Source organism: Artibeus jamaicensis, unplaced genomic scaffold (genome assembly GCF_021234435.1).
Source record: "Artibeus jamaicensis isolate MK-2021 breed Jamaican fruit bat unplaced genomic scaffold, CSHL_Jam_final contig_3152, whole genome shotgun sequence".
Classification (NCBI taxonomy): Eukaryota; Metazoa; Chordata; class Mammalia; order Chiroptera; family Phyllostomidae; genus Artibeus; species Artibeus jamaicensis.
Window position 1 is genome coordinate 4,337,300 of NW_026521729.1, and position 27,645 is coordinate 4,364,944.

Below are 27,645 nucleotides of genomic sequence, written 5' to 3' on the forward strand. Positions count from 1 at the left end.
GCCGGCTCAGAAGTCCTTCCCTGGATGAGGCCAAGGTGTCAGTTTAGCCCCTGGCCACCTTCCAACAACTTAAAATTCACCCACCCATCCAAGAATTAAGTCACCTGTTCTTTTCCTTTAAAACATTTTTTTAAATTGATTTCAGAGGAAGAGGAAGGTGGGGGGGGGGAGAGAGAGAAGGATCGGTCTGTTGCTCCACCCACTCTTGCATCCATCTGTTGACACTTTTCTGTACCCCGACTGGGGATCGAACTTGCACATATCAGGATGCTGCTCTGACCGCCAAAACTACCTGGCCAGGGCTCCTCTTTTCTTTCACACTCAACAACATCGTGACCAGTAACTCTGTGTAGTTAAGTAGCTCTTTTTTTTGCTCCCCCCAAAACATACTGCACTTCGAAAACAGCTTCTGTTTCTCATCTGTGTGTGTGTGTGTGTGTGTGAGAGAGAGAGAGAGAGAGAGAGAGAGGAGGAAACCAAAGCAAGGGGTTGGAATGATTTGCCAAAGAACACACTCCCGTGGCAGGACCCTGGCGCACTGGCAGAGCCATGCACTCAGCTATTTTTAAAAGTTCGGGTGCTTTCCTGAACCATACATAGTAAAAAATAAGTAGTTTCCTTACAGCCGTGCCATAGAGTGCAGACAGAGATGGAGGGAGGTTTCGGGCCAAGGTATGATAACCAACTCATTTGCTCTGGCATTGCCTGGGCTCCGCCAGTTAGATCCCTTTACTGTCGTCAGAGACAGGGAGGGAGAAAGGCAAGTGGGAGGGGATGACAAGAGCAGACCTTTCAGAGGAAGAGAAAGCGCTTTGCAGAAGCGGCTGCCGCCAGGAGGGCGTGAGCGTGAACGTTTGAGTGTGTGTCCTTCGGGTGCTCAGGTTGTTGCGAGCCATTTTGGTAGAAGGAGCAGTATTGTCTCTACACTTCAGTAAATACGACAGTCTCCTAAGAGACCCTTTATGGCCCCAGTCTCTCTCTCTCCCCTCTCCCCAGCACACTGTTGCTCTCCGCTGAATTCGTGTATATTTATTGGGCCCCCTTCTCACTATCTAGCACTGTGACAGGCACTGAGGTTCCATCAATGGACAGCAAACACCCCATCCCAGTTCTCAGGGGGTCCACGGGTTAAGAGGGGCGCAGAAAGTGAACGGCAAACTGCAATTCAGTGTAATAAGCACTCGGAGAGGGGAGGTGGGCCTGGAGGGGCCAGTCGGGGAGGGTGGGGGGAACCTATTCTGGAGGGAGGGAGACCTCAGATCTGGAGGATGAGCAGGAATTGGACAAGGAGAAGGAAAAGTGAGTGTTTCGGGCAGAGCAAACTGCATGGACAAAGATCTGGAGGTAGCGTTCCCTCCAGCAACTGATGAAAATCTGCAGTTTGAGCTAAGGAAAGTTCCATCCTGCGGAAGACTTCAGGGGAGTTCTGGAAATCGAGTGTGGAACTGTTAAAAAAGAAAGAACCAGCCCAACATGGAGCCACTTGGGCTTAGGCCCACATCAGCAAATTGAGACTTAAGTGCAGTGTCTACTGTCTCAGGAAGGTGACCTTTAGCCAGTCCATTTGGAATTACCTGGCCAGCCCTAGTGAGGTCCCCTGCGTGACAGACCCCAGCCCTTCCCCCAAAGAAAGGTGACCTTGCCCCGAATGATCCACTCTTGGTTAGAAACTTCTTTTTTGCTCCCCCTTCTACCTGCAAAAGCCTTCCATTTTCTACAGCTTCTGCAAAGCTCCTTTCTGCTTTCTAGCTAGGATGCTGCCCAATTCATGAGTTGTTGAATAAAGCCAATTAGATCCTCAAATTTACTTGCCTGAATTTTGCTTTTTAACAGGACCGATGTGGCAGTCACCATTAAGCCAAGGCTGAGAACCTTAAAAAAACCATTGGTCTTACATTTAAACTGCCCAGTTATAAAAGCATTGACAATGTTTTTCTGTTCTTAGGGAACTCAGAATATGGGGTGGAGGATTGAGTATTCAGGGGACACCATGAAATATCGTCCTTCCTCCTGATAAAGGACACAAACACCAGGGCGATGCATAGAATCCAAGACAAACTGACTTTTAAATTATAATTTATAGAAGACAGAGAACATCCATACTTTTGCCCATTCTCTCTCTCTCCAACACACACACACACACACACACACTGGCCCAGTGAACTAGGCAGAGTGTTAGAGGGCATTTTTATATATTTTTTTCTCACAGAGGAGGAAACTGAGGGTCAAAGAGGAAGAGCATCCAAGGTTATTGGCTCATTCATTCACTCATTGATTCACGGACTCAGTGAATGCGAACAGAGCACCTGCTGCTGGCAGACATATGCCAGGTACTGCTGATACAGTGATGAATAACACAGACGCTGTTCTCCCTACGCATAGGAGCCAGGGTTCGAGGCCTTGCTTCCTGTCTCAGTCCCAGCGTCCTTTCTGATACACTGACCTGCAGGCTGAATACGCCCTCTCTGTGCTGTGCTCCAGTGGCGGCTGTTCTCTGCCCCCTGCTCCGATCCCCCCAAACTTACCCTCGAAGAAAACCAGCATAGTTGCTAGGCACATGTATCTTCAAGACAAGACAGAGACCCAGATATTTGCTGCAAGTCCCTCCCATTTAGAAACCGAACCCACCAAAGGTTGTCCAGGGCCTGGTTTCTTTGAGTTCCTGGGCGATTTCCCATTCCACCTCCACCCCCAGTACTGGCCTGAAGCAGATACCGTGAAACCCTGACCTTTTGCAAGTCTTCCCTCCAAACGCTGTCTTATGAAAGTAGGGATGAGATCAAAGTTCTTTCAAAGCAAAAGGGGACCGATTGAAGGGGAGGAGAAAGCAGGGAGTGAGCAAGGGAAGAGAAGACACAGGACATTTGTCTTGTCCCCCGCATGGCTCTGCCGTGAGCCCCGTCTGTCCCAGGTCTGCGAGGACTGGCAAACCGAGTCCCTCAGAGATGCTCGGGCGGGGCCGGTGGCTGTGGCTCCCCAGAGCCTGGGCAATGTTATTTCCTGGGGCAGAGCAAGTCACAAAGGATGAAAGCTGATGACTGAATGTCTGGGGCAGGGTGGGAGGCCTTGCCAGGAGGTGGGGGGGGGAGCGATGCAAGGGGAGGAGGGGTGGAGACTTGGCTGGTTTTGCACAGACAAATCTCTTCATTTTTCCAGACTGGAAAAAGCTGTTTGGGCTGCGCACATTTGCACAGAGTCACGGTATTTACTACGCTTCCTGGCTCAACAGATTTCTTTTTGTCATTCAGTCAAACGCAGCTTGTATTTTTCATAGCCAGAGCCGAACAGACCGTGGGGGGCTCTTCCCCCCACGTTGTGTTCAAAAACACATCACGACGAATTCAAAACGCCCAGCTCACATGGACAGCAGGAGTGGATGGGGGGGAGCTGGTTGCAGATAAAGACCCACGTTTAGACAAACAGTGTCTCCTCCCCAGAGGTGTTTAAGGATGCTCCTTACTTCCCTAACACACACTGTGCTTTGCGTGGTAGCGGCAGGGACCAACTGCTCTCCTGGACACTCATCCCCGCATTGTGTGCAAGCGAGCCTCGGTCAACTCTTCCCATGGTGGTGTGGGCCAAGTTCAGGGCAGTGGGATGATTTTTTTTTAAGTGCTTAATAATAATTTTTTTAAATCCCTTTGTGCCCATACAGGCCTATCCAGAGTTCACTTCCAGCAGTGTTTCTGGCCAGATGTCAGATTAGAAAGTTAGGTGTCGAACCCCTGGATGTGAAGACACGAGTTCAACCCAACACACATTCCTTGAGCACCTACTACGTGCAGGGCACTGTGCTAGGGGTAGAAGTATGCAAGCTGACCCAACTTAGCACGCGCTTTCCATTTTTAATAGCAAGCAGCCTGTGAAGCCTAATGGCATCTCAGCCAGGGGTGGCATCTCAGACATTGGGGAGGGGCCGGGTCAGTAAGAAAAGTCTTTGGGGGATGGGAAGGGGAGAACTTTCCCAGGCCCCCTCTTTCCACACTCCTTGGCTTCCATGGACGTAATGCCGTCCAGGCCACTGCACTGAGCCACAGTCACCCAATCTTGTCAAAACAACCTCAGAGTCCCACTGCCTGTGTGTCCCAGACAGGGAGCCTCATCTTCAGAGATGACATAATGACATATTCAGGCCCCTTTTGGGCTCTCTGGGCAGGAGGACAATAAATAAACAGACACCCCTGGTGATGCAGGTGAGCATCACCTGATGCAATGGGATTGAGCCTTTAACCTTCTCTTCTTGGGGTGGCAAAGCACGAGGTCATCTGGCATTAATTTAAAGAGAGAGAACCCACACTGACTTCTCCTCAAACCTGCTGGTGATCCAGGAGCCAGGGGGTGTTAGAGGAATGGGGGTGGTAGGCAGAGGGGAGTAAGGGAGGGTCTTTGGGGGTGCAGGGGAGTCGGGAGAATTCTCTATAGTTCGAGTTGTCTGTGCCAGATGTAGCTCAGTATTTTTTTTCCCTTTTCAAAGACTACTATGGGTTTCCTTTCCAAAGTGGAAATGCAGGACGGAAAAATGAGTTTCAGTTGCTATGGTAATAGGAGTTGGCTAGGGTCTGCAGGAGCAGCAGCTGGAGTGGAATGGTGGCCCGGTGACAGAGGGGACTTCCGGCTGGTGACAAGACAGCAACAGGCTTTATCAGGGAGGAGGAGGAAGGGGAGGAAAGGAGAAAAGGAGGCAGACTGTGTCTGCAGACACTGCAGCCCATGAACTCCTCAGACATTTGGAGTGATACAGAATTGTGTGTGTGTGTGTGTATGTGTGTGTTGTGTGTGTGTGTATCCCCACAGGCCAAAGAAAAAAGAAGCAAAATAAATCCAATGCCTGCAAAAGGAACAGAGTCTCACTGGTAGGCCAAGAAAGGCCTAGGTCCATTGAATGACAGTGGGGAGAGAGGCCTGTCATTTAGGAGCCACCCAGGGGATTATGGGAAATGCCCAAGCAGGGGCTGGAACCTCATACTGCACCCCCTCACCTTTTGTCCTCATGCAACTCCTCAGACTGAGACTGATGTGAGCCTGAAACACAGCCAGCAAAATCCCCACGGGACTGGCAAGACCCGGGAGGGTCTGCTGGCGGTTCTCCTTCATCTGCACCGCTGGGTGACTGTTTCTGCTCAACATGAAATGTCTCCACGACCCTGGGCTCTGAGGTCTTCTAACCTGAGGCTTCGAAGGGCTCTGATGTTCTCAGCATCGCAGTCCAGGGAGAAGCTTTGATTGGGCCTTTGTGGACCTCAGGCTTTTGCTGGAGATCTCAGCAGCACCCACTGGAGGGAATATCATGCTATTCCCACTCCTACCCCCGTGAGAGAAGTCACCAGGCTCTGTCCTCCCACCCTAGTGGGGGTGAGTGGACAGGGGACCTCACATCCAGGAGGGGACTGAAGGTTAGGCTTTTTTCTACCATTCAATCCTATTTATGTTTATATGTGCTGTCCCCAAGAGACACTGAGAGGGCCATATAGCTTAAATTGACCAACATTCTAGCATCTTATCTTTGTATTTCTTTTGTCTTGTTATATATATTGTTGCTATTTTTTCAATATAGCAGAAGTTTTAAAAATTGAAAGAGAGAGCAAAAAAGAATAAAATACTTAGGAATACACATAAACAAGGAGGTGCAAGACTCGAACATGGAAAATTGCAAAGCATTGCTGAGAGAAGTTTTCAAAGATACAAATAAATGAAAACATACCTCATGTTCACAGACTAGAAGACTTCATAAGAAGATGTTGGTGCTATTCATAGTGATCTACTGATTCAACACCCTCTCCAGCCCAACTTAATTTTTTTTTGCAGATAAAGAAAAGCCTACATTAAAATTCATATCACATTTCAAGAAACCCCAAGACCCAAAACAATAAAAAAATAAGAACAAAGTGGGAGGACTCAAGCTTTCTTATTTCAAACTTACTACAAAGGTAGAGTTATCAAAACAGTGTGTCTTCGGCATGGAGACAGACATGTAGACCAACGGAATAGGTGGGGCAGCCTAGAAAGAAACCCTTGCACGTGTGATCAGATGGGTTTCAACAGGGTGCCAAAGCCACTCCGCAAGGAAAGGACAGTTCTTTCAACAAACGGTGTTGGGAAAACTGGGTACCCCCATGCAGAATGAAGCTGGATCTTACTTTATACCATATGCAAAAATGACCAAAATTGGATCCACGACCTAAACATAAGATCTAAAACTATAAACGCTTGTCAGAAAACATAAAAGAAACAAATGCTCACGACATGGGACTTGGCAATGACCTCTTGGATAGAACACCAACAGCACAGGTAACAAAAGAAAAAACTAGACAAATTGAACTTCATCAAAATTTAAAAACAAAACAAAACAACCCAAACCTTTTGTGTATCCAAGGACATGTCAACAGAGTGAAAGGCAGAGCAAAAGATTCTATTTGTGAAGCATATATTGGATAAGGAATTAATACCCAGAATATATAAAGAACTCCGACAACTCAACATCAAAAGACGGAACAACTCCATTCAATTAAAAAATGGGCAAAGAACTTGATAGACATGTCTCCAAAAAAGATGGACAACTACCCACTGAGCACATTAAAGATGCTCACCCTCACTAGTTACTAGAAAAATGCAAATCAAAACCACAATGCCACCCTATCAGAATGGTTATTGCTAAACAAACACAGAAAACGAGTGCGGGCAAGGATGTGCGGAAATGGGAGCCTTTGCACATTGCTGGTGGGGATGTCAAACGGGGCAACCACAGTGGAAAACGATATGGCAACTGCTCAAGATAGAAAATACAGAATTATCTCATGATCCCGTAATTCTGCTCCGGGCATATGCTCCCCAAAATTAAAAGCAGGGACATTTGTACACCCGTGTTCATAGCAGTGTTATTCACAATAGCCAAAGGTGGAAGCAACCCAAGTGTCCGTCAACAGGTGAATGAATGAACTAAATGCGGAATGTGGATACGACAGAAAACTACTTAGCTTTAAAGAGGAGGGAAATCCAGACACGTGCTACAACACAGGTGAGCCTTAAAGACAATACACCCAGTGAAATAAGCCAGTCACAAAAGACAAATATTAAAGAATGCCACGAATGTAAGTCAAAAATCATAGAGACCGGAAGTAGAGTGACAGTTGTCAGAGGCTGGGGGAAGGAGGAAATGGGGTGGAAGTGGAAATGAAGGAAACACTAAAACCCACTATGCCGTGAACATGGCGTTTCACTTGAGGAAGATGCAGTCTAGCAGTGATGGCAGTGATGGTTGTTCGTACGACGATATAGACGTACGCTCACTACCCCTGAGCACTTAAAAAATGGTCAACATGACACGTTTTATGTCATGCATATCTGATCATAATTGGGTATATAAATAGGCTTATTTCATATAAATACACACACACGGAAGTGACTCGGGGTCAGCCTCTTGACCTCTGAGGTGCTCCACCCCCACAGGCTATTCAGTTAGGCCCAGTCAGCACCCAGGATACAGCCTTTCCCCGACTTCCTTTGTCTTGCTGAGACTCACCGCAGGTGCAAACGAGACCACAGCTGGGTGTGGGGAGCCGAGCATGTGCAGGCGCCATAGAATGATGAGCAAAGATGAGGACAGTTGGGGGACAGGGGACAGTGCACCTTGCTTGTTGCATAGTCTAAAGTGAGAAGGGCTGTCAGACAGGAGTGAGGGGGCCCTGGCCATTCGGGGGACAGGAGACTTATCGCTCGGCTGTTGGGCGATGTCACAGAGGAAGTGATGTTGCAGGGGGTTGAGGAAATGAGGATGTGCAGATGTGTGAACCGGAGGTGGGCACTCTAGGTGGTCGTTCGTGTGGCTGGAGTGTGGTGTGACGGAGCGGCAGGAGTTGGGAGAGCGTGCTGGGTCGGCAGGGGGGTGGGGGAGACCAGGGCGCAGTGACACGGGGCAGAAACATGGGCCATGGGAGCCTGTCACCTGGGAAGGTACGGAGTATGAAGGCAAACCTGGTCTTGACTGGCAACCTTCTGGAACAGATCCAGGCTAGCAATATTAACTTCTATTTCCAGGGGATGCATTATGGGCATTGCATTCAGTAGCCCTAAGTGTTAGGGAGCAACACCAGCTCCATTTCCAGCTGAGAAAACGGAGGCCCACATGGTTCAGCAACTTGTCAAGAGCACACAGTGGCCAGTGACTGGTGGAGCTGGGACGGGAGCCCAGGCCTACAGGGCTCTCAAATGCCGACACATGGAAGTGCCCCAGGCCCTGGCTGCTGTGGCTCAGTGGATTGGGTGCCAGCCTGCAAACCACAGGGTAGTAGGTTCGATTCCCAATCAGGGCACATGCATGGGGTGTGGGCCAGGTCCCAGGTGGTGGGTGCATGTGAGGAAACCACACATTGATCTTCCTCCCTCCCTTCCCCTGTCTAAAAATAAAATAAATAAAATCTCAAAAAAAAAAAAGTGCCTCAAGACTAGTTTAAACCAAATCTCATTCCCAGTGGCCAAAGCCAGAATACTTTGAGCAATAAAAAAAAAAAGCGGTATTGGATTATAACCCAGAGTCTAAAATAAAATCCATGAGTCTATACTATTATAAATAAAAAGAAAAAACAATAAATAGGAGAAAGAGAAGAGCCAAATCTCCCATGCAGAAGAATCCCAAATAAATTACATAAATACTCTACCCCAAAGGAGGGGGAATAGAAATCCCCACTCCCTTAAGTGTGGGGCTGTATATACTGACTTCCTTCCAAGAGAACAGTATGGAACTGGGAATAAAGTGACTTTACAGTGGAAAAATCTGACAAACACCACCTCAGTCAGGTGATCAAGGTCAGTGTCAAAGTCATGTTGGTATCACATTCACTTGATAGTATGGGATGAAAATGGCATCTTCCTTCTATGGTCGGCTTCTTCAAAACTCATAACCCCAGGCCAACCCTGAGCATAACAGCAGACAAATTCCAATAGTGGGGCATTCTCTAACGCACCTGACCCTTCCTCAGACCTGTCAAGGTCACCAAAAACAAGAGAATTTGGGCCCTGGCTGGTGTGGTTCAGTGGACTGAACACCAGCTTGTGAACCAAAGGGTTGCTGGTTTGATTCCCAGTCAGGGCACATGCTTGGATGCTTGGGTTGCAGGCCAGGTCCCCAGTAGGGGGTACACAAGAGGCAACCACACATTGACGTTTCTCTCCCTCTCTTTCTCCTTCTCTTCCCCTGTCTCTAAAAATAAATACACAAAATAGTAAAAAAAAAAAAAAACCACAAGAAAATTTGGGTGTAGTGGTACAGCCAACAGGACCCTAGGGAGACATGACAACTGAGTGAGATGGGCTACTCTGGAGGGGATCCTGGAACAGAGAAAGGACACTGGGTAAACACTGAGGAAATCTGAATAAACGACGGCCTTTAGTTACTAATAAAGCACCAATCTATTGGATGGTTACACATAACAAATGCATTTGTTAATAATAGGAGAAACTCAGTGTGGGATGGATGGGAACTCTACTATCATTTCAACGTTTCTGTAAATCTAAATTGTTAAAAAAAGAAAGAAAGAAAGAAAGAAAGAAAGAAAGAAAGAAAGAAAGAAAGAAAGAAAGAAAGAAGAAAGAAAGAAAGAAAGAAAGAAAGAAAGAAAGAAAGAAAGAAAGAAAGAAAGAAAGAAAGAAAGAAAGAAAGAAAGAAAGAACCAGTCCATTGAAAGCAAACGAATTCCTGGGCTGGCCCTCAGTCCCCTGGCCCTCCGATTTGCATTTGCACAGGTGTTAATGGTGATGCAGGAGGCTGGCGCCTCTGCCACCCTGTTGATGGACTGCAGAGAATGGCGCATCCAGCTATGCCTTCTGGGAGGAAGACAGTTCACACCGAGGACACCATCTTGGTCCTCGGTCCAAGGACACCAGAGGGCATGCCTCTCCTCCGTCAGCCTCCCTGAGGTTAGAGACTGGGCCTCGCTTACGAGACTGGCAGCCTTTCCGCTGTGAGAACCCGGTCTCCCCTGTCGAACTGGGCAGGCCCCTGAGCGCAGGGCCCACTTTTCCTCTTGAGAAGCTCAAAGGGGGCCTCCCTCAGTGGCCCTGGGGGCCACAGATTCTCTGTACACATTTGATCTTCTTTATACAGGTGGGAAGAGAGGCCACATACAAAATGTACTTTTTTAAGGCAGCCAAAATGTCTGGGTGCCCCCAAATAACAAGACTCCTAGCTCTTTAGTTAAGCATAACCCATGCTCGTAAGCAGCAAATTCAATGATTTGTTGGGTCTAGTATCTGAAGCTTCCTCTCCCGGCCCTGGTCCCCCAGGCCCCAGGCCCCAGGCCCCAGGCCCCAGGGATACCTGAATGATAACCGTAGTAACCATTTACAACTGTGATGCAGCCAATTCTGTCAAGGAATGAAACCCAACATTCCAGCAAACTGCTTCTCCGTGGCAAGAAATTGTTACTGGGAGGTACACGGCCGGGCACCTCACAAGGTGGGGAGAGCTGTCAGTGGAACGCACATACTGTCTGTGGTCGCTGATCTGCAGAAGTTCTTAAGGGCAGAACAGGATGTGCCTCCGGACACAGCAGGAAGAGCGAGGCCTGGAAATCAAATCAAGACTTCACAACGAATTAAAAAAAAAACCCACCCAGCCCATTGTATTAACATAAGTGAAAGGAATATTAGGTAGAGAGGAGCTCAGAGAAAAGCAGTATGGAAGAGCAGGCCTTGGAGAGTTGGCCTCATGTCCCACATTGTCCAGAGCAGAAGGGGCTTTGGAGCCCTACAGTCAGCTCAGAGGCTGGCCAGAGCTTCCCGGAATACTCTTCCTTATTTATTTAATTTTTTAAGATTTAATTTTTCTATTTTTAGAGAGCAAGGAAGGGAGGGAGGAAGAAACGGAGAGAAATACCAATGTGAGAGAGAAACATGGAGGGGGGGAGATGGTATAGGAAACAGAACTCAAAGAACTTATATGTACAACCCATGAACATGAACTAGGGGGGGTTCTGGAGGGCTGGGAGGCAGGGAGGAGGGGGGATAAAGTGTGAAAATTGGGAAAACTGTAATAGCATAATCAATTTTAAAAATACTTAAAAAAAAGAAACATGAATCGGTTGCTTCCCTGAGGAGCGAACCGACAACCCAGGCACATGCCCCGACTGGGAATCAAAACAGTAACCCTTTGCTTTATGGGATGACGCCCAACCCACTGAGTCACACCAGTCAGGAAGGACAACAGGGTTCGTCCAGGGAGCAGCAGGAAGGTCAAGGTGTGGTAATGGATTAGTCATGTCTACCATGAGCACAGAGATGGGGAAGTGGATCAGCATACTGCTGCCTTTCTGGACCCTTGGATCCCTCAGGGGCTACAAACATCTTAGCCCATCCTGGCTATTAAAAATCACTCCTTTTGCCCTGGTTGGTGTAGCTCAGTGGATGGAGCACGGGCCTGTGAAGCAAAGGGTTGCTGGTTCGATTCCCAGTCAGGGCACATGCCTGGGATGCAGGCCAGGTCCCTAGTAGGGGACACATGAGAGGCAACCACACATTGATGTTTCTCTCCCACTCTTTCTCCTTCCCCTCTCTCTAAAAATCACTCCTTTTGCTCACCTTGTTTAGATTCCGTGAATACCAACGTTCTAACTAGAAGCTAGCTTTCCACATGGACTTTGCTGCAGGAGGGTGGGGGGCAGGAAGCCTATAGCTGATGTGCTGACCTAAAAGATTCCAGGCTGCTTCGCGGTGCTTCTCCCTTCGTGATTTAATAAGTTTGTGGTCTGGCTTCCTCACCGGGCTCCTGTGAATTTGGTTAGTCTGTCCCTTTCAGCCTGATTAGCAACATGTGCGTTAAAGGAGCTCCGTCCCCAGCCAGCCAAGCGTGAGCATTGCCTGCCTCCAGCCCTGCGACTCTGGCTGTGAAGGGTTCTCTCTCTGTCACCAGCCTCCCTCTGGACATCGCTATCTAGCTGCTCTTTGCCACGTCAATCACTCCAACCACAGCCATCTACCCTGAGCCCGGAATGAGCTGTGGGAGGCCTGCAAAAAAAAAGCTACAGCAACAAAAATAACTTCTGAAGTTCTGTTGAATAAAAAAGGGCAAGGAGGCAAGAAATGCGTGGGGGAAGACGCCAAGAACATGTGACCGAGAACAAGCTGGCGACGTCTAATCCAGAGCAGGGAAGATCCGTGAGGGCCAGCGGTTCCTGACATCAGCTACCCGAAGGACTGGAGTGAGAGCAAGGGGACAGATTTCTCGGGGGGCTCCAGGAGAAAGCAGGCAATCAACGGGCTGGAGACCCAGGGGAACATATGGGCTAGTTAAAAAAAGAAGAGCCTCTTGAAGCGGTTTTCCTCTAACTCAAATATCACCTTCACCTCTTTTTTTCCTTTTTCGAATTGATCCTGCAATTAAGAGCACAGACTCTGGAGCAGGGCTGCCTGGGCTCCTTTTCTGGTTTGGTCCGTTACTACTAGCTGGTGAGTTTGGGCCAGGTAGGTACTTCACTTCCCCACGCCTGTTTTCTCGGCAATAATAGGACCTTCCTCAAATAGCACTTAACCTGTGTGGTTGTGGTGAGAAGCGATTAAATTACACGTGTGAAGTGCTTAGAACAGCACCCAGCGTATACTTAGTGCTCAATAAGGACAGTGATTATTATTTTTTATTATATTCTCATCCCGCTATTTAACATTTTTCTCTAAGGAGACACATTATTTTTTTTATTGTATTTTTTAATTACAGTTGGCATTCAATACTATCAGTTTCAGGCATATATAGCACAGTGGTTAGACAATTATATACTTTACAAAGGGGTCCCCTCGACATTTCCAACAACCACCACACATGATTATTACAATATTATCGGCTATATTCTCTATGCTGTACTTGACATCCCCGTGACTATTTTTTGAGAGAGAGAAAGAGAAACACCTATTTGTTCTTCTGCCTATTGATGCATTCATTGGTTGATTCTTTTTTTTTTCTCTAATCTTTAGAGGGGAAGGGAAGGAGACTAGGAGAGAAGGAGAGAAATATCAATGTATGGTTGCCTCTCATGTGTTCCCTGCTGGGAACTGGCCTGCAACCCAGGCATGTGCCCTGACTGGGAATCAAACCTCCATTTTTTGGTTCACAGGCCCATGCTCAATCCACTGAGCTACGCCAGCCAGAGCTCATTGGTTGATTCTTGTATGTTCCCTGACTGGGGATCAAACCCTCAACCTTGGAGTATCCGGGCAACGCTCTGAGCTATCTGGCCAGGACTCCTCAACTTGTGACTATTTTGTAACTACGAATTTGTACTTCTTAATCCCTTCACTTTTTTTGCCCAGCTCCCCACACCACCCCCCACCCCGCCCACCTCTGGCAACTGTCAGTCTGTTCTTTGTATCTGTGAGTCGTTTCTGTCTTGTCTGTTCATTTATATTGTTCTTTAGATTCCACATAGAAGTGAAATCATATGGTGTTTTAAATAGACAAATTAGTTACATAAATTTGTTTTTTTAAACCTTTATATCATTATTGTACGTGCAAAGCTAGTAGTACTCGCCAACAGAAAGGCGAAAACTGTGCAAATAAACATAAAGCAAAACAATGTTACTGAATGTTAGCTCCTGTTGTCGGTTCAATGCTCCGAGCTGGAGGACGGCCGCCTTTTCTATAAAGAGGAAGATGAGCAAGTCTAACGAGAACATTCTAGTGTTTCACTGAGACTCCTTTTGTTGTCAGAAGGAAGAGTCTGGCGAGTTCAAGGAAGTGAAAGGCCAGTGTGGCCCTGTGCTGGGGAGAGGGGCCGGGGCAGGAGCATCACAGAGACGGTTCAAAAGGGAATGTCTGGCCCTGGCTGGTGTGGCTCAGTGGATGGAGTTTGCCAGCCTGAAAACCAAAGGGTCGCTGGTTGGATTCCCAGTCAGGGCACAGGCCTGGGCTGTGGGCCAGGTCCCCCAGGTGGGGGCACGCAAGAGGCAATAACCCATTTCTCCCTCTCTAAAAACAAATAAATAAAACCTTAAAAAAAAGACACAAATATAAAAGGGAATACCTGTCCTATGCAGGACTCTAAGCCACAGCAAGTCAGTGACCCAGCACACTAGAAAGCCATCAGAGCCACTTCCTGGCCCAGAGGTACTCATCAGCAACCCCCAGGGGGCACCTCCAGTTTCCAGATGCACCTCCAGTTTCCTTTCTGTCTGAAGGCATTTCCTGGCCCTGGGATGTTTACTGCAGACAGTGTGCAGAACTGATCAGAAGTGCATGTGTGCAGCCAACGATGCTCCCCCGAGGGAGGGTCAGGAGGCCGGGAAATAGCCCAGCAGCCTTGCCTCTCTGGGGGACACCCAATCTCTCCAAGGGTTCTCAGAGGGACTGGTAGCTCACTCCTCAATGCACTTTTCACTGGCTTTCCTCCCTTCCGGTTCACGTCATTTTCACTGAGCTTTCTGGGATCACCTCCCAAATAAGGTCCTGGCACCCAAACCTTGCCTCATGACCTGCTTTTGGGGAAACCCTAACTATGGTACAGTTTAAACTTCTGACAATGGAATGAGATGCCCCACAAGCCAGTTCCATGTTCTTGGGGCATTCAACCAATGGCTGGGCATCTTCAATAGGGATTGAAGGCCCAGGTGACCAGCCAAGTGGACATCTCTTTCATAGTTTTCTGGCCCTGGGGTCCCACGATTCTAGATCAAGTCAGCAAACTACAGTCCACAGCCAGCCCAATGCTTGTTTCTATACGGTCTACGAGCTAAGAACAGTGTTTATATTTTTAAACGGCTGAAAAAAAAACGGAAAGAAGAACAACATTTTGTGACCCAGAAAAACGATACGAAGTCCAAATATCAGTATCCCTAAATAAAGTTTTATTGGAACCCAGCTATGCTCACTTGTTTCCATATGTCTCTGGCCACTTTCACTCTGTAATGGCAGCTTTGAATATTTACAGCCGAAACCATATGGTCCACAAAGCTCAAAATATCTCCTGCTCGGCCCCTTGCGGAAAAACGTTTGCTGGCCCCTGTTCAAGGTCACTGTTGGGCAGGGACAAGAGGCAGATTGGGACCTGGATGCTCCAAGGATGGGGAGGCCCAGCGCCACCTAGGACTTAGGGGATGCTGTGGACCACACCTTCCCATTTCCTTTCTCTGCCTTTCCACGACCTCCTACATCAGTCCCGCCCTCTGCAGGCACGGAGGACTCTTTCCACTGAGGCATTCATGTGTTGACCAGGAATACATTTATTTTTAAAAGGACATGAGAAATTTTCTCCACACTTTGCCCCAAGTCCCAGGGATTCCATCTGAGCTTGGGGGCGTCATTCCTCAGGCACTTAGTCATGCATTGCTCCCCAGAATGACCAAACCAAGCCAAACCTCCAGCCTAGGACTATGTTCCACCATCTCTGATCAACACGCAAAACATCCGACTAAGACGGGAGGGTCGGGTTGCTGCCTACCAGCAGCCGATGGGAAGTCATTGAAGTGCGTGGAGCATCAGTTGCTTCATGGGTCAAAGGCGGAAATGATCCTGCCCAGCCTGCCAGGGTTACTGGGCTAATTGGATGAAATGAGAGCTGCCCACGAACCCCAGTGCCACCTGGCCCCAGCCACTCCCTCCGGAATGTGATTGTATGGTTGCATCTCTGCTCCCACCCTACTCCCTGCACATCTAATACTTGAGTTATCGGACCTTGCTAAGCTTTTGGCTACCTCCGGGACTTTGCACATGCTGCTTTTTCTTCAGGACACACTCTTTCCTCCTCACACCCCAGCCCGGCTGCTCCTTGGTCCTTCTGACCCCTCAGCCCGAGGCAGACCCCTTCTGTAAACCTCTCCATCTTTATACTTGACTCTTTCATTGTGCATGCAGTCTGATTACAGATGCCTCTCACTATTCACAGCAGCTCTGTTCTAGAGAGTAGACAAGAACATGGAATTAGCTAATAATGAATGAACCATTCGTCGCTCTTAGGGAAAATACAGGGTTAGATTTCTGCAAGTCTCGGGTCACGTTTTCATCAACAGATCAATACCTAACCTTGTTTCATGTGTGTTTCTGTTTCAAGATGCCACACTTAATACATATTGTTCCTTCCTTCGCATTGAACTCACGGCCAACCGAACTACCACTCCTGCCTGAACAAAACTCACCTAACGCAGATTCGCAAGTAAGGCCCATCACTGCCTTCCTGTGCGGAGAAGCACTGCACCGCACTGCGCCCGGGAGTGATTTTAAACAGCGAAATCACCAAAAAGCCTCCAAAGAGTGAAAACTAGGGCACTAGTGAGACCACAAGGACGGGTGCAGTCTGACAGAGAAGGCCGAGTGTCATCTCATTTGAACCTCAGCTGGGGACATGCGTGAATGGGTGACTCAAACCGGCTGTCACTCGACGCACACCCACAAATGACTGTGAAAGTGCCGCCGATACTAGTTTTGGGGTTACAAATACATTTTAGCAGGTCGGAGGGTTCGTCACTACAGGATCTGTATAGTTAGGGATCATGACGGTCCCCTGCACTTCCTTCTGGTTTTTCCCATTCACTGCAGCGTGAGTTCCCTGGGGGCTGGTTTACCTGCTTTTGTCGTTTGTTTACCACTTTATCTCTAGCACCTGGCAGACTGCACGGCACATAGTGGGCTCTCAGAGACCGGTACTTGGAGATTGAACAGATGAGGCGGTTTGGGGGACGTGCTTTGCTGGCAGCAGTGAGAGCTGGTGTTTGTGGAGAACGTACCACGCAGGCGCCTGCCCTGTGCTAAGTGTTCTCTGCGGTCCCTGAGCCAACCAGGGGAACAGCAGATGACGGTACCTTTGTTCGTGGCTCTGGAGTCAGACTGCCTGGGTTCCAACACAGGCTCTGCCTCCTAGCATTATGCAACTCCGAGCCAGTTCCTTGGCTTCTCGGAGCCCCAGTGCAGTAATTACAGTCCCGCCTCGTGGGTCACGGTGAGGAGTCGGTGTGACGATACATAGAAAGCATCTAGCACAGCACCTGGCACAGGTACGCCCTTAGCAGACATTAACTTTTATGGTTACCAATTCCCACACCAATTCCAAGGACCTGATGCCAGCATACCCATTTTGCGGATGAGGAAACTGAGGCTAGGGTGGCTCAGTGAGTTCTGGAGGGTCAAAAAAGGAAGGGCTGGTGCTGGGGACGCAGCCCATGCTGGTCACCACTTGGCTGTAATAGAAATATACTGGGTCCCCTTCATTAGTAATAAGGACCCTTGCCCTGGCTACTCAGTAACATTAACCGAAATGATGAGGGCGGCTCCAGCCGGTCCCCTGGACTTCCGAGGGACCAGGGTCAGGAGACACCCTGCCACACGCTCCGCCATGGCCATGAGTGTTTTCTCTTATTTCACATCAGTGTCTGTCTGCTGTCTGCCCACTTCCAAGTTGAACCCTTTCAAACCCGCCCAGTTGGGAGGGAGGGTGTTGGTTTGTTATCTGGGGTTTGACAGCTCAAAGACGGCGGAGATATTTCCTGCTTAAAAGGCACATTACAGACGGAGAAGAAGAAGAAAAGACGAAGAATCAGCATTCTGGGCCACCACAACCATCCTGGGGTTTTCTCCTACCCTCAAGGGTCCTCACCATCGGCTGCTCTTGGGAATCACTTGGAAGCTTTTACATATCCAGATGCCCAGGCCTAGACCCAAACTACTTCTGTCTGAGTTTCTAGGACTTCAGACTTTTGGAAAATAACCCCCCAGCGATTTCAGTGTGCAGCCAAGTTTGAGAAATGGAGCTTTGGACCTTATCAGCACTCAGCTGAGTCGCTCTGGGCACCAGGAGCTGTTTTCTCCTTCCAGGACTTGCTGCCCGGCGCTCTGGGCATGCTTTCCAGAGGATGTTTATGTGGAGCGACCTGGTGTTCGCTCTGCCCCTAGGCCCAGCTTGCAGACTGCGGTCTCCGGGTCCCGGTCCACAACAGCACGTGTGGCCGCTCCGACTTTTCTGGTTACCTCGGCCGAACGCACGCTGGGCTCGGCGGCCGCCACGCTGCCCACCCCAACCAAGTTCAAGGGAAACGCCGGGGGCTCAGGGATCCTACCTTGGCTGCCGGCGCTGCCCTCCAGTCCCCGGAATCCCGAGGCTCAGGTTCGATGTGTCGCTCGGCTCCGCTGGCTGTCGTCTCTCCCTGCGCCGAGAGGTGCCCGCTGGAGCGCAGCGCCACCTAGTGGCCGCGGGGCGGCCGTGCGGCGACTGGGGCCAGGAGGTGAGCGTTCAGTCCCGAGCGCAAAAGCAGCCTCGGCTTCCCACGTGGGTGGCTTTCCAGCGAGCTAGGAACCCCGGGCGCAAATCCCAGCCAGGCGGGAACACCTTCACTTTCTGGAGGGCACTGGGACCCGAGCGTGCTGCTTTCTCTAGGGGGCCCGGAGGGGCAACCAAGGCCCTGATCCCGGCCTGGGATCCACCCTGGGATTTTCCTTTCATGCTCAAGTTTTCAGTGCACTCCAAATTGGCGTGGCCTTTCTTTGAAATACACCGGGAACGCGACAGCACGCAAGGGACTGGGTTTCTGTCAAGCCAGGGAGGCCTTTCCCCTCCTGGCAACCCTTTCCCCTTGGGAAAGGGGGCCACCGTGTGCCCTCCGGTCTCTGGCTGACCTCTATTCAACACCCGGTCAGAACCTGTGTTGAGTCTGGAGACGCAGTGAGGCCCCCTAGGATCTGGCAACCCGGGTAACGCTTCTCACCTGGTCAACACTGACTTTCGTTTGGCTGGGGCGTTCCCGGCACCGCACCACAGCGTCCCTGACTCCTTGCCACTAGAAGCCAGTAACCCCTCCCTAGTCGTTATAGGGAGTGGGTGGGGGAGGGGTGTTACAACTGCCTTCAGCTGAGGAGCCTAGAACCTGTTAGCTAATAAAGATTCAGGCGACAGTGAAGCATAGTGTCCAGGGGAGTCCCAGTGTCATGCTTTTTCAGGGCCGTGGGAACCCTCACCCCGCTCCTTTTCCCGAGGCTTTCAGTGTATTCTTAAAATTTTTTTTTGTTTTTAATTTTTTACATGAAGACACGCTGCAATGTTGTTACAAAAATGGTGGACTCTTTCAAGTATTTACATTTTGTTTCTTTGTGGAACAAATGTTAACTGAGTAGCTACAATGACCCAGACACTTTTCTACAAACAAGGGATACAATGGGAAACAAAATAACCCATGTGTCTGCTTTTTGTTGTATTCATATTTAATGTAACAAACGAACAGTTTTAACACATACTCAAATGCAATGCAATGCAAGTGAGCTCTTCACGGAATACATATGGGATTTATAGTTTAAAAAAAAATCAACTTAGCCCTGACTAAGGCACTGGTGCTGCTCAGTGCCTTGAATGCCAGCCCGCAGACTGAAAGGGCGCCGGTTTGATTCCTGGTTGCGGCCCGGGCCTGGGCTGCAGGCCAGCTCCCCAGCTGGAGGCGTAAGAGAGGCAACTGATGTATATGTTTCTCTTGCACATGTTTCTCTCCCTCTCTTTCTCCCTCCTTTCCCCTCTCTCTAAGAAAAAAGTAGTAAAATCTTTAAAAATATCCATTTACAGGGCACCAGAGGCAGAGTGGCCTGGTGATGTGATTAGGTTTTGCAAAGTTACATCGGGAAGTGCCCTCCTTTCACCCTGGGAGTTTATCTCTGGGATGACTTGGATAGCAGGACCAGTGGAAAGATTAGAGACACTTTGTGCAATGAGGCCTGTGCTAACCGTCCCTCCCACCACCTGTGTGTGCGCCTACTTCACTGTCGGTCCCTCCGTGCTGGTGAAGCAAGGGCAGAGGAGGAGGAACAGGAGGGCCCCCTGTGGGCGGTACCCAGAAGGGTAAAGGGCAGCGCGTCTGTGTGTCTCTGTGTGTGCAAGACAGGCCAGCCCCAGCTAACTCACGGCAGGCTAGTGCCATGGTGAAGGTGAATGGGTCGGAGAGATGCTGGTAGCCCACGGCGAGGACCAACCGACAAGAGGTACGCTTCCCATTCTGTCACTCCCCAGTGTCTCCGAGTCCCTTTCAGGCTGCTCTTGCCCCAGCCGCAGCTCCAGCTCCCTCCTGCCACCCGCCCCACTGTGCCCCAGAGCACACCTGGACAAAGTCCCGGATTACAGCCTCCGGGATTCTGACGTCAGGCATCACCTGGTGAGGGTAAAGGCTCCCTAAGGACTTTGTCCTCTGAGTTCTCCCAGCATTTTGCTCACTCCACTAATCACCGTGTTTTGGAAACGACGGTTTGGAAACACATCTGTTTCTCCATAGATTCGCCATAGGTGACCTCCTTGAGGGACAGCATAGTATTGGACAGGCCTAAGTAGTGTCATCAACAATGGACACTAATTACTATTAGTAATGTGCCAGGCACTAAGAACCGGAGGCTGACTACTCAGTTTAATCCTCACAGCCATCCTAAGAGATGGTCCTATCCTCTTTCCCATTTTCTTGGTGAAGAAACCGAGACTCATCATGCTTATGTAATTTGTCCTGGGTGAAAGAGGGAGGCGTGGCCAAGCACTTGACCCTGGGTGGCCCAACTGCCTAACATCTGCCTCTGAGCCCTTTACTACTGCTTATTGAGCAACTACTATGTACAGGACACTGTGGTTTAGATATGGGACAGGATGAACAACCTAGTCTCATTTTGTGTGTTTATTCTTTTCCTCCTTTCCGTCAAAGGGAGGATTTTTAAAAATAGGCTCACATTTATGTTACGAGAGGTAACCTATTTTCCGTGGGAAAGGGCTTAATTAGCTTCTAGAGTGATGCTCCAGTAAGAAGCATGAAAATACTCTATTGTCCAAAGTGGATGGAGCTAGAAATGGGGGTGCCACGGGCCAGGTAGTGTCAAGGCCCTGGTGGAAGGAGGGGGAGCAAAGGGAGGAGGCAGGAAGGCCCAAGAGACCAGAGGGAAAGAGGCTGCGGGCTCATCCCAGGAAAGGCACTTGGTCTTATGAGGCTGGCCCTGTAGATGGAGTGGCAACTTGACTTTTGGGGTCAAAGTGTATCTATGAATGGCGGAAGTAAGTCTGGTGAGTTTATGCTCATGAATTGTATCTGCGACTCCTGCCAGTGTTGTGAGCTGTACTGTCCAATGTCTGTCTCACACACAAGGGCTGCCCACAAGGTATCCGGCCACGCAATATGAAAAGCAGAGACATTTACTGAAGAAGATACAGGGAACATTGTGCATAGGACAATGACACCTCAGTCCCTTTCAAAGTAGGCGCCTTGGGACCTTATATAATTCTCCCAATTGTCATCAGCTGCCCTGTTGTATTTTCCTGAATTTCATTGACTGCCTGAAATCTCTTCCTTTTCAAAGGTGATTTTAGTTTTGGGAAAAGCCAGAAGTCACCTGGGTGATTTGATGTTTCACCAAAAAACTCTGCATGAGACTTGATGCATGAGCGGGCATGTTGTTATGATGAAGCCGCCAGTCACCAGTTGCCCACAGCTACGACCTTCTGAACCATCTGAATAGTTTCCATAGAGGAAGGTCTAAGCTTAACAGAGCATTTGATGCAGATTCATCTCATTGCTTTACTTGCTCAGTTGTTTTGAATGTGACGGCCACAGAGTGCACATGCTCATTCAACAGGGTCTACCGCCCCCACTGACTAGTACAGTGAAGTCGTCATTGTTCACACATACACACATTCCAGTCCACTCTCCTTGGCTGCCAGGTGACATCGATGTTGTGCAAATGGTTCTTGTTATATTAGCAATGGCTGCACTTTTTCTGGACAGACCTCGTCATATACTGTTTCATGGACTCTTCCCAGAAGTCCAGGAAACTGAGAGTCAGAGAGGTTAAGCAACTTGCCGAAGGCCACACAGCATGCACACTACGCTGTTATTACAGTAGCCCCCCTCATTAGAAGTTTCACTCTCTGCAGCTCCAGTTACCTGCAGTCGGCTGTGTTCCAAAAACAGTACATGGAAAACTCCAGAAATCAGTAACTCCTAAGTTTTATTTTATGTTTAAAAACATTTTATTTGTTTATTTTTAGAGAGAGAGGAAGAGAGAGAGAAAGAGAAGAAGAGAAACATCGATGTAAGAGAGAAACATTGATCCGTTGCCTCTTCTGTACCCCTCGTTGGGGACCTGGCCTGCAGCCAGCCATGTGCCCTGACTGGGAATCAAAACAGTGACCTGTCAGCTTACAGGACGACGCCAGAGCCACTGAGCCACACCAGTCAGGGCAATTCATAATTGCCTCAGTAGCTAACTCAGGTGGGGGGGGGGAGGGAGAGAGAGCGCACATTCAGGAGAGCACTTACAGGGTTCCATAGTATCCACAGTCTCAGGCGTCTGTTAAGGTCTTGGAACGTACTGTACTCCCCAAGGATGACGGGGCGCAACGCTATCCCATCCCTGGTTCCTCTCAGGCTGAAACGGGTGCTTCTAACCACGACCACTAGCTGCCTTTCCATACGTGGATGGTGAAGTCCACCAAACTGCTAGAAAGAGACGCACATTTCTTCATTTTGGCGGTGGTGTTCTTCTCTCCTCTACCAGCCGGGACTCTGCTCATCCTTCTAGGTCCAGCCCAAGGAAGCCCTTTTCATGGTGACCATTTCTCTCTATTAAAAAGAATTTTGGGGGTGGGGGTGGGATGGGAGTAAAAGACAGAAAACTGTACGTAAACAACAATTAAAGAAATAATTTTTTTTTTTAAAAAAAGAAGAACTTCCAGCCCTGGCTTGGTAGCTCAGCTGGTTAGAGCATTGCCCCAGTACACCAAGGCTGCAGGTTCAATCCCTGGTCAGGGCCGGTACAAGAATCAACCAATGAATACATCAATAAGAGGAACAACAAATCGACGTTTCTCTCTCCTTTCTTTCTCTCTTCCTCTCTTTCTGAAACAATAAGTAATCTCTTTTAAAAGAACTTACCTCATTCTGCCTCGTGGTTTAATTCCCTGAGAGGACTTGCCCTCCCCCACACATGTTGTCCCCCTTGAGTTCAGGATCGACGTGGATTGCGAGAGAAGCCGGGTTTGCCTCGCCAAGTCCACTCTCCCTCTTCACTCTCCCGAATTTTGGGAGGCTGATGGGTAAGAGGGAAGTTTCCTGTATCCCTTAGCTTCCTATGGGGTTTGGCCAATGGGAGCTCCAGGGGTTTGGCCAATGGGAGCTCCAGGAGAGACCAGAGGGAGGGAGGAGAGGGCGGTCAGGGTGCTTGTGTGCCCAGCTCTCTTTCTGTAGGGTCCCCTGGGCTGGCCACTGTCTTGCCCGACACTCATAGCTATGAGGTGACCCTCTGCACACAGTTGTCTCTGTCTCCATGTCCGGGCCTCTGTCATTGCAATTCAGGAGGATTCTGGAAACCGCACAACACCCAAAAATGGAACCTCGTACCACGTGGCTCGATAAACAGATGCTGAGCTAAATTAGGGGCAGGTGTGCGTGTTTGTTTGTTTGCGTGAGGAGCAGGAGAGAAAGCAGTTTTGAATGATCTTAAAAGCCAGGACCAGATGGCAAAATAAGCCGCTGGGCTCCTGCAAACAGCTTTTATTTATATTTGTGTTTGACTGATCTTCAGAATTTTAAAGACTTTTCTTAAATGAGCATACACTGAATTCGACTTCTTAATATTTTGCTATACAGGTCTATGAAGTTTTAGCACACACGCAGGTTTGGGTAACCCCGCCACAGTTAGAATACAGAGCGCCAAAACCCACCTTTAGCTAACATTTCATTCTCCATCTTTAGGGTTTTGTCTGTTGGGGAAGGTCACATAAATGAAATCGAACAATACGTCATCTTTGGAGACTGGCTCCCCCACCTCCCCCCCCAACCTACTGTCTTTGGAATCCATTCTGCGTTTTGCATGTATCAGTAGTTTGTTCCTTCTCACTGCTGAGTAGTATCCTTCTGAGTGAATGTACCAGAGTCTATTTCTCCACTTACAGGGGGGTGTCTCCCAGTCCCTGGCAGGGTCGCAGGGTCTCAGGGTCCCAGGCAGGGCGAGGCTTCTCAGCAGGTTTCGCTTAGCGAAAGGGCCCTCAAAGGCTGCCGTGGGCCACACCTCTGACCTGCCTGCCGCCCCAGGCCCGGCCTGAGGGGCTCACTGGGATCTGGGGGTACCTGCTGCCTGCCCCTGGCGCAGCCTCAGGATAAGCAGGATCAGGTGGACACTTCACAGGAGGGTTGTTGCCCCAGGCCCCCAACAGCCGAAGGAGGATTCACCTCACTTAGGGCTTCTTAATTGGAAGGTAAGGGTGTCTTAATCTGACACCCCCAGATTGCACTTTCCTGTTCATCCGGGAGGGGTACATTAACAGCCTCATAACTCCTAATTGTTGCTTTGCCAGCTCATTCAGCACAAAGGCCATTGGAAGACAGGTTGCTTTTAGGGGGGTCGTGCCACCTTCCTGCAGAGCCCTGGTGGCTCAGGTCCAGGAGGGGGGACCGTGTTCACCAGGGGCAGTGGCACTGGGATGGGAAGGGGAGCCTGGGGGTCACAACCCTGTGAGACAGCGCCCTGAGCTGGCTGCTTGCCAAGTGGTGGCCTCGGGCAACTGACCATCAGGCAAACCACTGTGGACTCTATGACGCTGACTTTAAATCGGAATCAGTGATTCTTCCTCGTAGGACTGTTTGATCATGAGGAAGAAATGAGGGTCATGCACAGGGTCAGAGGCTCTCCAGAAGTGGACAGGAGTTGATGTCATTTAAAAAAAAAAGATTATTTTCTTGGGGTAAGAAGGGAGGGTGGGAGGGAGAGACATCAACCCGTTGTTCCATTTATTCATGCACTCATTGGTTGACCCTTGTATGTGCCCTGACCGGGGATTGAACCCACAACCTTGGCGTGTCGGGACGATGCTCTAACCAACTGAGCTACGCTGCCAGGGCTGATGTCAGCTTTGTTGCTATGCACGACCTGCAGGCTTGGCTCAAGAAGCATTTGCATCAGAGACCATTCATTTACAGCCTTGAAAACCTGTACCCACGGCCTCGGATGGAAAGAGCACGACAGATCTGCCCCGCTGAGAGCACCGTGATGGTGCGTGGAGACTGCGTGACGGGCCTGGAGAGGAGACGAGATTAGCATAGTTACCCAGACAGCGTGGAATCCACACAACCGGCTTGGGTTTGAATCCCAGCTCCGCCATTTCCTGACCTTTAGGAACTACCTGAAATAAATTACTGAGTCTCTGTGCCTCGGTGTCTCCGCCTGCTGAGTTAGGCTTCAGTACGGTTCCTCGTCGTGAGGGTTAAACAAGATCAAGAGCAGACACCGCACTTGGCACAGAGTAGCACACACTATCTGCTAGTTCTTTTAGTTACCTACAGGTTGGGGTAACCCCTGGCGTCCTTGGTTTCAGGACTCCCTGGGTGAGGTTGACATTCCAGGGTAGGGGACAGGCTCTGCCCTGGGGCTCTGTAAGTCCCTGAACTGAATGTGACCCGGGACAGAAAAAGCAGCCCCAACTAGTTGCATAGTAACGGGGCTTTCTTTACGTGCAAAGAAAAGAGTCCGTGTTTACAGGTAGCTAGGTGGCGGGTTGTCATCGGTAAAAGAGTTAAAGGTTACACAAAAGGGAATTCTGTCTGTGGAATAAGGGGAGCGGGGAACTAGCCCAGTTGACCCGGAAGGGCAGCCCTCCAGGCCCTGCCCACCCCGAAGACTGTGTGCTCTTTATGCAAATTGGACATGGCGTTCCCCTGTGACCATAGAAACGGAGCCAGTTCTCCTTGGACAGTGCTCTGAGGAAGTTATTTAACTCTGGACCCTGAGGACCAGCCGCACAGAACCAGCTCCTCTGGGAACATCCCAGGCCCCTCGGCCCTCTGCGTCCAGCTGAGATGGGATGCCACACCAGCAAGACTGCCACCCTGGCGGTGGAGCTCCAGGAACCGGGAAAGCAGCCCTCGGGAGCAGAGCCAAACCTGGAGGCGGGTGCTGAGGCGGTGGACCACAAAGAGACTCCCCTGCAGGACGGGGCAGCCGAGCCTCAGAGCTAAGATGCTTCTTTCTTGAGTCAGACTCTCCTTCTCATTCCTGGAACTGCCTTTGGCCCCCGAAGCCCGAGATGAGCCCCATTCTGAGCAGCTCTGAAGAGAAGGAGGAGAGAAAGAAATCCCCGTCTCCCAGAAGGCCCCTCAGCAGCCTGGTTCCGTGGGCTTGGGAGGAAGGTGAGGCCCTGGGGAATCTTCTTCCCCAGCTCTCCAAGCAAGAGGACCAGAGAAGCCTGCCCATCCTGGGGTTGCCTGCAGCTTCCGGATGCGAACGAGCCCTGGAAGGACACTGTCCTGGGCCCAGGGACAGTTGGCTGCTGGGCTGGGACTGTCCACTGGGCCCACCGGCCTCCCTGTCTGAACCACGAAAGCTCTGTGGTTGCAGCGCCGATTCGGGTGTGTGGCTTTTCTCTTCTCAAAAGCTGGCTGAATAGCCAAGGTCCCTAACGGGGAGGCTGTGCGTTTAGCTCGGCCCACACTGTTTGTATGAATAATTGAATATTGAACTTGGAGCGTTATTAATGAATTACGGGAACAAGCAGGTTCAACTGTGACCATGTCAATGGTGGGGGGGGGGTGACAAGGCCTTGATTAGCCAGTGAGCAGAGCTCCAAGGGCTGGCGCAAAGGAGGGAGGCGGGGCCGTGTTTCTGGTGTTTTTTAATCCCCTCAAGAATGCCCCTCTGCTCCTGTGCCTCCTCATATCAAAACTCTGTCAGTTTGATCCCCCAGCATCGGAGCTCTGTATCCAGCCTTCGAAAATCTTTCCCTGTTTACTCACATGTCTGTCAGCCTTTCTCCCCGCCCATCCCCACGTGTGTTTTGTTTTTTACTCGACTCAGAAGCATGTTCGTTGGAAATCCAGCAGACATGTTTGCAAATAAAGGATGAGACTACAGTCTGAAGAGGCCTGGGGATCTGAGCCGAGGGGATCAGTGGGGAACGAGGGCGCGAGGCTGGAGAAGAGAAGGGAGAGAAGAGGCCGTGGGTCCGGCCTGTCCTGTCCCTGGCCTCACACGGGGACCTCTACACGGGGGTCAGCACAACCATGCCCATTTTACAGATGAGAAAGTGGAGGTACTGAGGGCTTCAGAGCCTTGTCTGAGTGTGGCCAGCCCGGCCTGGGGCTCTTCCTGGTGCATTTGACCCCCAGCAGTGTGGCTCCGGAAAGCAGGCTGTTCGCCAGGGCTGAGTCCTGTGCCAGGGGGTGGGATCGAGGGTCTTTCCTAAGAAGAAAGGAAAGTTCAGCTCCCAGTGCAGCCTGTGTGTGGTGCGGACTGGGGGCGGGGGAGGGCGAACACGTATTGATACTTTTCCTCCCCACCTTCTCATTTATTCTGGACCGGGCTAATAACCAAGCTAACAGGAGAAAAATCAGAGTTTAATGCATGCTCATTCACGTCGGCAGGATCATCCCGTGAAAAATCTCAAAGACAACATTGGGTGTATGGACCTTTTTTGGACAAAAGAGAAAGGTGGGGGTGGGGGATGGGACAGGGTATTAGAGCTGAGAAGTGAGAGTGGGCAATCCACAGGTAGTTGAGGGAGAGGGGAACGTACCTGGCAGGACGACTCTTGCCAGCTGACTCAGAAACAATGGGACCCAGGGCTACCTGGCGAACAGACCCCGGTCTGAAGCCCTATGTTCACTGTGCTTCATTCCAATGGGGCTGGGGCAACACCCTGGGATCTTCCCGAACTGGGTCCCTCTGCCAGAATCTCTTGG

The 27,645-nt window shown here is 49.9% G+C and overlaps 2 protein-coding genes across 9 annotated transcripts in view; one reads left to right on the forward strand and one right to left on the reverse strand.

Annotated features, from left to right (window-relative positions):
• CHD9 (chromodomain helicase DNA binding protein 9) overlaps positions 1 to 18,110 on the reverse strand; it is a 168,609-nt gene extending 150,499 nt beyond the window's left edge. For 3 of the 5 annotated variants that reach the window (XM_053663245.1, XM_053663244.1, XM_053663239.1), the window contains exon 1: positions 18,025 to 18,110. The gene's annotated coding sequence lies outside the window, so the exon portion shown is untranslated. The remainder of the gene's footprint in view (positions 1 to 18,024) is intronic. The other 2 variants (XM_053663240.1, XM_053663243.1) reach the window with 2 other exon arrangements.
• On the forward strand, positions 17,382 to 26,817 carry CHD9NB (CHD9 neighbor). 4 transcript variants are annotated; one of them, XM_053663250.1, is made up of 3 exons: positions 17,382 to 18,189; positions 21,963 to 22,006; positions 22,342 to 22,579. In XM_053663250.1, exons 1-3 carry the CDS (start codon positions 17,821 to 17,823, stop codon positions 22,397 to 22,399), a joined length of 471 nt encoding a protein of 156 aa, XP_053519225.1. In that variant the 5' UTR covers positions 17,382 to 17,820; the 3' UTR covers positions 22,400 to 22,579. The 4 variants fall into 4 exon arrangements, 2 of the variants coding, with proteins under 2 accessions (XP_053519225.1, XP_053519226.1); XR_008391177.1 differs by adding an exon at positions 24,848 to 25,765 and having other exon boundaries at positions 18,103 to 18,189; positions 21,963 to 22,522; XR_008391178.1 differs by lacking the exon at positions 17,382 to 18,189 and adding exons at positions 19,764 to 19,927; positions 24,892 to 25,765 and having other exon boundaries at positions 21,963 to 22,522.
• The last annotated feature ends 828 nt before the right edge of the window (positions 26,818 to 27,645 follow it).